This window comes from Hemitrygon akajei, chromosome 7 (genome assembly GCF_048418815.1).
Source record: "Hemitrygon akajei chromosome 7, sHemAka1.3, whole genome shotgun sequence".
Taxonomy (NCBI): Eukaryota; Metazoa; Chordata; class Chondrichthyes; order Myliobatiformes; family Dasyatidae; genus Hemitrygon; species Hemitrygon akajei.
In genome coordinates this window covers 107849859-107861905 of record NC_133130.1, presented here as the reverse complement: position 1 = coordinate 107861905, position 12047 = coordinate 107849859, and the positions used below count along the sequence as shown (strand labels likewise).

Sequence of the window (12047 nt, the reverse complement as noted above, 5' to 3'; positions counted from 1 at the left end):
TTCTTTATTTGAAGCATTGTGTAGAGTTCTGATCAGCACACTGCAGGAAGGATGTGGCAGCAATAGATTTACCAGGTTTGTGCCTGGAATGGAGAGGTTGAGTTTATTCACACTGGAGCATAGGAGGCTGAGCAGTGACCTCAGAGGTTTATAACATTATAAGAAACAGAGAGAGTCAGAATTTTATACCACCACCCCCACCCCACAAACAGGGCAGGGGAGTTTGGAACTAGATTTGAGTTGAGAGGAAAAGAAATTTAAAGGAGACCTGAAGAGCAGGCTTCTACCCCATTCAGAGGGTGTTCAGAGTTTAACTGGAATGAGGTGCCAGAGGAAGTGACAGAAGTAAACACAATTACAATTTGTAATAGTTAACTGGAATGAGGTGCCAGAGGAAGTGATAGAAGTAAACAATTTGTAAAGGCATTTGGAAGGTAACTAGATTTTAAAGATAGTACAAAGTCAGCATGGTTTCCTTTAGGGAAAATCCTGCCTGACGAACCTGTTGGGATTCTTTCAGGAGATTACAAGTAGGATAGATAAAGGGGATGCAGTGGATGTTGTATATTTGGACTTTTAGAAGGCCTCTGACAAGGTGCCACACATGAGGCTGCTTACCAAGTTAACAGCCCATGGTATTACAGTAAAGTTACTAACACAGTTAGAGCATTGGCTCATTGGTAGGAGGCAGCGAGTGGGGATAAGAGGATCCTTTTCTGGTTGGCTGCTAGTGAGTAGTGGTGTACTGCAGGGGTCGGTGTTGGGACCACTTCAGACAGACAGAGACTGAATTGATGTTCACTGATAAATAACACCACTTTAAGTTGGTTTGCTGCTAATGCCTTTGTGGCAGGAACCAAGTGATGTAGTGGTTAGCACAATGCTTTACAGTACAGGCAACCTGGGTTCAATTCCCACTGCTGCCTGTAAGGAGGTCCTCCCTGTGACCATGTTGGTTTCCTCCCAAAGACTTACCATTTTAAACGGTCATTATAAATTATCCCGTGTAACTATACCACAAGCTCGCGCTAGAATATAAAACTGTGGTTAAGCCACACTTGGGAGTATTGTGTGCACCTGGTCACCTGTTTACAGGAAGGATATGGAGGCTTTGAAAAGAGTGCTAAAAATATTCACCAAGATGTTGCCTGTATTAGAGCAAAGGAGCTATGAAGAGAGGTTTGACAAACTTCGGTTGTTTTCTGTGGAACATCAAGAGGCTAAGGGGGACCTGTCAGAAGTTGATATAATTTTAACAGGTATAGGCAGAGGAAATACTGACAGTCTACTTCCAAAGTAAAAATGTCAAGTTCTAGAGGCATGCATTTAAAGTGAGGGGGGGGGGGGGGGGGGAACGAAGATTACACTTGATGTGCAAGACCAGATTATTTTTTCAAACACAGACAGTTGTGGGTGTCTGGAAGGGACTGCCAGGGATGATGGTGAGGCACAATGTTCAGCACAAACATAGCGGACTGAAGGGCCTATTTCTGTGCTGAACTATCCAGTGTTGTATGTTACAACTGGAGCCGGCCTGCGTCCAGATCAGCAGAGCAGGAACTACTTAGTAGTTTAAAGACCCGCCCAACTTCCACTCGCCGGCGGCTCTCGCACTGTGAAACTGCGGTTGCCAAACCCACGCTCCCTCCACCAGCCCAGGCCCTCAGCCCTACGACCCCCGACACACCGTCTCCTCAGCCCCGGCACTCACAGTTCCATGACTCCAGGTTCCTCCGACCCGGCACAGCTGCGCGTGACGTCACGACGCGGCACGACGTCGCTCCTCAGGTATGTCACACGCTCGGCAGGTTACAGATGCCGGGGGTCCTGAGCACAGAGACAGGATGCCGGGGGTCCTGAGCACAGAGACAGGATGCCGGGGGTCCTGAGCACAGAGACAGGATGCCGGGGGTCCTGAGCACAGAGACAGGATGCCGGGGGTCCTGAGCACAGAGACAGGATGCCGGGGGTCCTGAGCACAGAGACAGGATGCCGGGGGTCCTGAGCACAGAGACAGGATGCCGGGGGTCCTGAGCACAGAGACAGGATGCCGGGGGTCCTGAGCACAGAGACAGGATGCCGGGGGTCCTGAGCACAGAGACCAGATGCTGGGGGTCCTGAGCACAGAGACAGGATGCTGGGGGTCCTGAGCACAGAGACCAGATGCTGGGGGTCCTGAGCACAGAGACAGGATGCTGGGGGTCCTGAGCACAGAGACAGGATGCTGGGGGTCCTGAGCACAGAGACAGGATGCTGGGGGTCCTGAGCACAGAGACAAGATGCTGGGGGTCCTGAGCACAGAGACCAGATGCTGGGGGTCCTGAGCACAGAGACAGGATGCTGGGGGTCCTGAGCACAGAGACAGGATGCTGGGGGTCCTGAGCACAGAGACAGGATGCTGGGGGTCCTGAGCACAGAGACAAGATGCTGGGGGATCTGTAGCGGGAATGCACTGTGGACAAGCCGAAAAGCTTCATCCGCTCCATAAATGGCCTGGTATTGGAGGAGGGGACCACAGCACAAGATCGAAGTAAACTGCAGAGTTGCAAAATTAGCCTGAGCATTAGCGCCCGTAGTATACAGGTCATCTTAAAGGAGCAGTGCCTCAAAGGGAACCTCCTCACCTCCTCTTTTCTCATTGCTACCATCAGAAAGGAGGTACAGGAGCCTGAAGGCACACACCCAACAATTCAGGAACAGTTTCTTCCTCTGTGCCATTCGATTTCTGAATGGACATTGAAGCCATGAAAACTACCTCACTACTTTTTATTTATATTTTTTATTTGCACTATGTATTTAGTTTAATTATTTAATATATATACTAACTGTAATTCACTTCTTTTTGCTCTCTATGATCATGTATTGCATTGTACTGCTGCAGCAAAGTTAACAAATTTCACGACATATAAACCTGATACTAGGTTTAGTGATACTAAACCTGATTCTGATTTTGGAATGCTGCTGCAGTCTTTCTCCAGTATTTGTGTGTGGCCAATCGTGCCTCGGGTGTGCGGAGGCCACCGAGCAGGCACAGTGGTGGAGATGAAGTATGTATTGCAGGAGACACTCAGCAGTTCTGGCAGCACCAGAGAGAGAGAAAATGCTCTTCAAAGTGTACTGGATTCTCATTGGTTTCTAGAAGGGTAGAATGACTTGGGCCTGGTCTGCTGGAGGACATATGTGCATTCCCAGGCTTTCTGCCGGTCCCTATTCCAGAGCTGTCACTCATTTCATTGCATGTGGTTTTGGAAGCTGAGACCGAGGTCACCAGACTCTACAAGATGTGAGGTTCGATGTGAGACAGGATAGGTTACAGGAAAATAAGTGGAGGAATGCATTAATGGGATTGCTGAAATTTGGCAGTAACTCAATCCTTGGGTCTGTGCATCCCTGTTGTGAGGCAAGATGAATTATAAGACATATTGTTTCTCGGCTGAAACTGTCCATCTCTGCCTGGGAATCCTTTGCCATGACTGCTCAAAATAGAGAAGGAGCATTTGAGATGGTATTGGGGACTTTGAATCCATGCGTAAAGAGCATATACAGAAACCCTGCATATGCGGCAGAAGGAACACACCACCTGAAGGATTGATGCCAGTACTGTAAGGTAGCTCCTGCTCCATCTGTTGAAAGGTCTGCAGTTCTCACATCAACCAATCTCAGAAGCAACAAAATCAGAGAGGAATCCAGTGAAACGTAACTCAAACGGACTGGCTCAGAAAAAGATTGCTGCAACAGTGAGGCTGGATTATGGGACCAAGTGTCAGAAATTCAATACTAGGCTACCATGCAGCACCTTAATAAGATCCATATAGAAAACATTTATCATCCTATCCCCTTAAAGAAAATCCATCAAAATAGTCAGGCAGGATTTCCCTGCACAAAGGCATTGCACCTATCCTTAAATCAGCCCTTTCAAAGGTACATAAATCCCTTGAATTTTTGTCCAATATCTTTAGTTAGCATTAGTTTAGTTAGGCATTTATTTACTCGTTTAATTAGTTGTGTACATCATGGGCTAGAGGACTTGTCTTTATGCTGTAATGTTCTGTGTTCTTGTTTCCCTATCACTGATGTAAGGCTCATTGCTTTGCAGTTATCCTGATTTTATCCCTGATGCTCTTCTTAAATAAAGAAACAGTATTAGCTCCCTCTTCTGCAACATATGCAAAAATCACTAATAGAGCCCTGTCTAACTCATCCTTGCATCCCGTAGCATTTTGGGATATCTCATCTGGCCCTGAGGATTTACAATCCCTACAACATCTAACACTTCCCAGTTCTTAACACTGACCTGTCCTAGATTGCTCACAGACAACAACCTGATCTCGCTATCTTGCACATCCTTCTCCCTGGTGAATGCATTTGAGAAGTATTCATTTAGGACCTCACATATGGATTACACCTTTGTTCAGAAAGGGTCCCACTCTTTCTCTCATGTTCCTGACATACCATTCCTGGGATTCTCATTAGTCTTAATTACCAGAGATATTTTTCCTGCCTCTCTTCGCTATTCTTATTCCTTTCCAGGAGGCAGGTGGAGATATGTCTGTACCAAAGGAAGTGTAAGGCGCTCCTTCTCTCCGCTAGCCTGCAGGTCACCCTTGGCCAAGGTGCTTAGCCCCCCCCCCCCCCCCCCGCTTTCAGGGAGCAGGTGTGAATGGTCATATGAGCAGCTGGTGCATATCACATCCTGGTTAAGCAACCACTAACACCAAGCAGACCATCTCTGACGAGTATTGATAATGGCTGGGGTCGCCATCTTGAAAAGATACTACCCAGAAGAAGGCAATGGCAACCCATTAGTGTAGAAAAATTTGCCATGAGCAATCATGGTCATGGAAAGACATGATCACCTGCATTATACAGCACGGCACATAACGAAAGAACAATTTCTTTCTGAAATATGAGCTCACCCTCTATATTGCTAAAGACTCCCTTAATGCCAATTACTGTACCTGTCATACTTTCTTTTTATTCTTATCAAACCTTTAAGATCCTTTGTCATTCAAGATTCCATAATCATACCATTTTTACCTTTATTCCTTCCTGGAACTTGCTGAACCTGAACTCTTATTAACTTGTTTTTTGAAAAACTTCTACTTCTCGGCCGTCATTTATTCTCAAGGTTAGAACTTTATTCCATAGAGATTTGGTTGAGGTATACAAAATTATGAGGGGTATAGATAGGGTAAATGTAAGCAGGTTTTTTCCACTGAGGTTAGGTGAGACCAGAACTAGAGTTCATGGGTTAAAGCTGAAAGGTGACATGTTTAAGGGAAACATGCGGTGAGAATGTGGAATGAACTGTCAGCATAAGTGGTGGATGCAATTTTGATTTCAACCAAGTTTGGATAGGTACATGGATGGGAGGGGTATGGAGGACTGTGGTCTGGGTGCAGATTTTTTGGAACTGGGAGGTCAGCACAGGTTAGATGGGCTGAAGGGCTTGTTTCTATGCTGTAGCTTTCTATGACTCTAGCTACTTGAAATTGACTTTCTACAAGTCTTATGCTATTGTAATCAGCCTTCTCCCAACTTAGATGTTAACTTCAGAACCTGCCTTGAAATTTTCAGACTCTGGTCTCATGGGACACCTTGCCAAAGTGTGTCCCACAGAGACAGGTCTAGCAACAGACGCTTTGGCCCAGAATGTCTGTGCTGACCAGGGTGGCACAGTAAACTAAACTCACCTGCCTGTGCAGGATCCATATCCCTCCACTGTCTGCATTAGAGGAAAGGTTTAGTCACCCGAAGGCAAGATAATGACCTGAGAAAGGGGAAAGGCAGAGCAAGGGAGGAGAAGCTGGAGTGTTTTCACTGAAGAGCTCATTCTTCTTCTTGCCATTATCACTCTCTTCAGCAAGCTGCAACTCACTACTGTCGTTCTGCTGAAAACTGTTTGATGCAGATCAGTGCATGCAGTGATAGTGCTTATTTAATGGAGGCATATACTTTGGCTCTCAGAATCAGAATCAGACTTTAATCGCCAAGTACCTATGCACATACAAGAAATTTACTTCCGGCAGATGTTGTCTCTCTGCTCATAACAATAATATTGATAAATATAAATGAAAATATAGATTATACATACAGATAGTGCAATCCAAGTAATAGTTAGCCAACAGTTAACTGTTCAGCAAAGTGACCGCAGTAGGGAAAAAACTTCTCCAGTGCCTATTAGTCTTAGTCTGGAGGGATCTGAAGCGCCTACCAGATGGAAGCAGATCAAACAGTCCGTGCGCAGGATGGGAGGAGTCCTTTATGATGTTCCCCGCCCTCTTCTTCAACCTGGAAGAGTACAGGTCCACAATAGAGGGCAGGGAGGCTCCAATGATGCGCTCGGCAGTCCTCACTGTGCGCTGTAGTCTGGTTCTATCCTGCTTGGTGGCGGCTCCAAACCACACAATGATGGAGGTGCACAGGACAGACTCAATGACTGCAGTGTAGAACTGCAGCAGCAATTCCTGAGGCAGACCGTATTTCCTCAAGAGCCGCAGGAAATACATCCGCTGCTGAGCCTTCTTCAGGATGGAGCTGATGTTCTGCTCCCACTTCAGATCCTGAGAGATGGTGGTTCCCAGGAACCTGAAGTTCTCCACGGTGGACACAGGGCTGCTGAGGACTGTGAGGGGAGACATAGCGGGGGGATGTCTCCTGAAATCCACTATCATCTCCTTTGTCTTGAGTGTGTTCAGCTCCAGGTAAAAGGACACAGTCATGGCATGTACTGGCATTGAACTGCAGAGTTTAAGGGCAACTAGGGGTACATCCTAATTCCATCCATGGAAGATGATGTCCTGGAACATTCTCCCCACATTTTTGATAACTCTGGGAGAACTTCCAGTTGTATTGCTCATTAATCCTTCCTTTATTAGTGTTCAATCCATCGACATAGAGGAAATGCTTGCATATGATCCATTATTGTTTACCATCAGAAACATTTACAAATTGTTCAAACTCCTTTGACAGTATTGAACAGTGTAAAACACTGCCAGGGTAGTGTTGGGTGCTCTGGATCAGCCACTCAAGGTCAAGGTGGCCATGTACCTTGTGGCAGCCAGGTTGCCACATGACTGGAAGGGCTCCAAAAAAATAGGTGTCTGAGCAGTGAGCCAGATCAAGCATAACTTAAACAATTGGCTGGTCAAAACAGCGTAGAAGGGATTGGTTGAAAACTCACAGAGCATTTGTGAGTGAATATGCAACTATACTCAGTTTTTCTGATTGCTTACGTCAGTAGAAGACGCTGAATCAAAATTCTATGCCCATCAATAGACCTCCTGGATCTGCTTTTAGTGTCGGCTTCTTTCTTAAGAATAATAACTCACTGTAAACCAAGGTGCCAATGGTGTACATATGGAGTCCCTCATCATAATTCCCTCTCTCTTCCCAATAACTTCAAGCTCCTCCAAATTCCACATTACGTCAGGCCTTTAAATACTTAACATGGGTTCATGGTAGATGGGTTTCATCGAGCCCATTACCACACCAGGACAATTCAGAAGTAAAACACTGATGAAATGAGCAACTATGATGTAGGAGTAAGTAGAAGTGAATAACAAACAGGCAATTGGATGTAGCAGGTGGGAGGCTTTTAAAAGTGTGATATCAAGAGTCCAGGAACAATGTGTTCTTGTTAGGTGAAAAGTATGCCTCATAAGTTTAGAGAAACTTGATTGACAAGAGACATTGAAGCTCCAGTCAAGAAAAATAAGGAAACATACACTGGGTTTAGAAGGTTGGGGTTGATGACTATAAAAAGATTAAGAATACTCTGAAGAGGGAAAACAAAATAGCATAGAGAAAGTATGAGATGGATCTAGCATGTAAATTTAAGGAAAATCTCAAAAGGATCCATGAATATGTTAAGAGTAAAAGAGTAGCTAAGGCAAGAATTAGTCCCCTTAATTAACAGGGCAGCCTATGTCTTCGACCACAGGAGAAGTGTGGGGTTTTTAACAAATAATTCTCCTTGATATTTACTGAGGAGAAAATCATGCTTGCTCAAGTGGTAAGGGAAACAAGTAGAAATGTTTTGGAGAATATTTGTATTACAAGGGAGGAGACATTTGCAGCCTTACACTGTATTAAGCTGGATAAATCTCTACACTCTGACTGATTGCCTACTTGGACTTGGGAAGCTAGAGGTGAAATTGCAGATGTGATGAAAGATCTAGATGAGGATGGTTTGATCCCAAGTGCTGGAGTATCAGAGACTAGAATCGAGACACGATGCAAGACTGAAACGAAGACAGGGTTCTAAACCAGATGCCAACAAAAATCCAAAGTTGAGCTGATGATCGAGCTGCAAACTTCAGTTCACGTGCTCTTTAAATATTAAAATCCTGGTGCCAAAATATGGCCGCCAATTAGCGGGATGAGCCTGAATCTTCAAAGAGGCCTAGCCAGCTATCCATATTACGGAGAGCTGGAACATCTATACCCTAGAGGCTGGCGAAGTCAGGTGCTTGTCGAAACAGGACCCTCACCCCTATGGCCGACTCCTGCAAGCACTGGCTGCTTGGAGAGATGATGATGGTAATCATGGATGAGAGCGGGTCTAAGGTGTCCCTTTCAGGAACCCAGCGCTGTTCCTTGGACCCAAATTGTTCCTAGTCCATGAGGAACTGCTGAACACCCTGGACAGTTTGTGAATCCAGAGTTCTTTTCACAGTGAAGACCTGTTCCCCATTTTGGAAAGTCAAGCCAACATAGCACCTTACCATAAATGGTAGGGCACAAGGCAGTGTAAAGCCACAGAGGGACCTGGGAATATAACTACATTGAAAATGGTGTAACAGGTAGATAAGTTGATGAAAAAGGCATTTAGCACACTGTCCTTCATCAGTCAAGGCACTGAATATAGGAGTTAATACATAATGCGTAAGTCGTTGGTGACGCTGGACTTGAGTACTGTGACAACTTTGATTACCCTGTTATAGGAAAGACGAAGTTAAACAGGAAAAAGATTTATGAGGATATTGCCAGGATTATAGAGCTTGAGTTAAAGGGACAGATTGGCTATGTTAGATCTTTATTCCTTCAATTGTTGGAGAATGAAGGGTGACTTTATTGATGTGTATAAAATCATGAGGGGCATAGATAAGCTGAATCTTTTCTCCAGGATAGGGGAGATCAAAACTCAAGGACATAGATTTAAGATGAGAGGAGAAAGATGAAGAAAGGGACTGTGGGTCAGCTTTTTCAGAGGGGATGTAAGTATATGCAATGAGCTGTCAGAGGAAGTACTTGAGGCAGATACAATAATTTCACTTAAGAAGCATTTGGACAGGTACGTGCAGAGGTGCGGTTTAGAGGGAGATGGGCCGATCATGGGGTATTGGAACTAGATGGCTGGAATGGCCTCGTTGGGCTGCAGAGCCTGTATTTGTGCTGTACTGAGCCCGTATTGACTATGACTCTCAGTGGCTGTGTTAAAAAAATTATTCATAACATCATAAGACATAGGAGAAGAATTAGGCCATTCAGCCCATCAAGTCTGCTCCACCATTCAGTCATGGCTGATATATTTTCCCTCTCAATTCCATTCTCCTGCCTATAAATATTTTCATCTGGCTATTCCTGATGTATATTGGAACCAGCCTTCCTTTTTTACCCCAACTCTTAATTCGTGTCACCCCACTCCCAGTGGTTCAAAACCTTACTTTATAATATGGGCCAATTCACAGAACCACTTTGATTTTCTTCCTGTAGTTTGCTTTACAGAATATTAAATTTTCAAAATACATTCATCCCTGAATAAAACTCAAAGAAATTTATATAGTTAACGATTTGAAATGGCAACATTCCTCAATTGCCAAGATTCTACCAAGGTTTGTTAATCATCCATTTCAGTACCTTCTAATATATAAATATCTATATCACATACTCACCAATTAATAAATTATTTGTGATTCACAATTTTCTTTTTTTCTTTTTAGCCTTGTGATCACTTTGGGTTTAAAATACTGCAGTTACCTTATCCTTGAGGCATAAATGTCAATGTCAGATTTAGAGACCTGCTCGATTATTGACCTTCAAACAACAGCTTGGTATTTTAAGAGAATGGTTAAATATCTTTCCTACCTATAGTACCGATCATCTTTGTAAGGAGTCAGGTCATCCTTTAAATCCATGTAGGCGCCTTTCACCTTCTTGTAGAAATATTTCAGTTCTCTGTAGAGAGGATTTTCAAAGGAAAGGTAATCTGCCTCCATAGCTTGCTCCTTCTAGTACATCAACAATCCTCTTTCAGCTTTTGTAACCTCTGGAAACAATGAAGTCATCAGAATGCAAGGAAACATCGCCTTTATTTGAAAGCAGATCATCTGGCCTTTTGTTCAGATGTGATGATGATGATGTCGGGTGGTAAAATATACAGAGCCATCTGTGCATGGATGAGATGCAGACTGCAGTTCTGGCAGCTCAGTGATACAAACAGTGAGCAGGCACATTAACCCTTTCCATCCATCCTCACGTCACCGCTGCCTGAATGCAGCACGTCCATTCATCTCCAAGAGGGCAGTATTTGAACTGAAAATAACAATGTATATCCCTGTTGTACTACCAGACAGACCTAACTCATACATCTCAGTGAAAAGATCATGCATCTTTGAACAGCTGTCCACATTTTATTCTGGATGTTCATATCCCAGTAGTAGTTCATATTTACAAGGATTAGAAGTTTTGTAATAAAGATCCTTAAAATAACAAGTAGGTGAAAAGAAGCATACAATACAAAATCAGCAATACAGAATTGCAGATGTTGGAATATGGAGCAAAAAGCAGTTTGCTGGAGGAACTCAGCAGGCTGAGCAGCATCTGTGGAGGCAGAGGATAGATAATGTTTCAAGTCATGATCCTGCATCAGGACTGAGAATGGAAAGAAGAGGTAGCCAATATAAAGAGGGAGAGAGAGTTTATAAACAATAGTGTGGCAGTTATTTGAAAACAAATCAAAACCACTCAGACTAAGAATGGAGGATTGACACTATATGACGTGATATCCACAATAACAAAGTTCAAAAAAAGTACGTTGGATCCCTTATTACAAAACCAGCAAAGACAAAACTAATGAAACTAGAACTAGCAATATAACAAAATAAGCAATATAATAATGACATAACAGTGATCTAGTGGTAGTGCTAGCATTCTAAGAATAGTGTTCTAAGAGCAGTCAACAAAAAAAATCAGCAGGATCCCTCTAACTGCAACCTGACTAAATTGAACTTAGGCAAAGCATGAATATATAACTATACCTATTCACTTCTATGCCCCAACCCACGTGACACATTATCCACAATAAACATGCAATGCAAAATACAGACAGAAAATAGATAAATGGCTCCTACAGATAGGTGGATCCAGACAAGAGGCCTGTCACCCACATAGTATATCCACATGGTCTCCAATCCTTATCTTCCTTTATCCTGCTATCCATCTCCCACCATCCCTCTTTTTCCTTATTCTACTCACCCCATTCCTTTCTTGACAGGTTCCATTGTCTACAGCCCATTGACGGACCCACCTATAATCTCCCCGCCCCAGCCTCCATGACTATCTCCACCCTTCCCTCCCCACCTGACCTCATCTGCCTATCAATCTCTCTAGATCCATGTATCACTTGCCAGCTCCTGCCTCCATACCACACTCTCACCTCTTTGTACTGAATACCTTCCCGTGTACACTCTCAGTTCTGATGAAGGGTCTCAATCAAAAACATTGACCATCCTTTGACCTCCTCAGGTATTGCCTAACACACCAAGTACCTCCAGCAACTTATCCTTTGCAGAATACTTCATTGACTAAGCCACAGCAGGCAGTTAATGATAGAACTGAGCAAAACACTAGTTAGACCACAGCTTGAGAATGTGTAGAGTTCTAGTTGCCATGTTACACTGGAAAGAATAGGGATGTGTCTTATGAGAACATTGTCAGGACTAGATAAGAAACTGTTTCTTTTAGCAGATGGATTAGAAACCAGAAAAGCAGAGATTTGGCTCCAGAGGACTGGAAAATTACAAATGTCACTCCACTCTTTAAGA

General features: G+C 43.9%; 1 protein-coding gene across 2 annotated transcripts in view; it reads right to left on the bottom strand.

Annotated features, from left to right (window-relative positions):
• The window catches only part of tmem181 (transmembrane protein 181), a 117097-nt gene extending 106669 nt beyond the window's left edge, over nucleotides 1-10428 (bottom strand). Inside the window, exon 1 of one of the 2 annotated variants that reach the window (XM_073051663.1) lies at nucleotides 10090-10428. In XM_073051663.1, the coding sequence (XP_072907764.1) occupies nucleotides 10090-10220 (131 nt within the window). In that variant the 5' untranslated portion in view covers nucleotides 10221-10428. Of the gene's footprint in view, nucleotides 1-1711; nucleotides 1764-10089 lie in introns of those variants that run through there. The other variant, XM_073051664.1, reaches the window with a different exon arrangement.
• Nucleotides 10429-12047: the final 1619 nt, after the last annotated feature.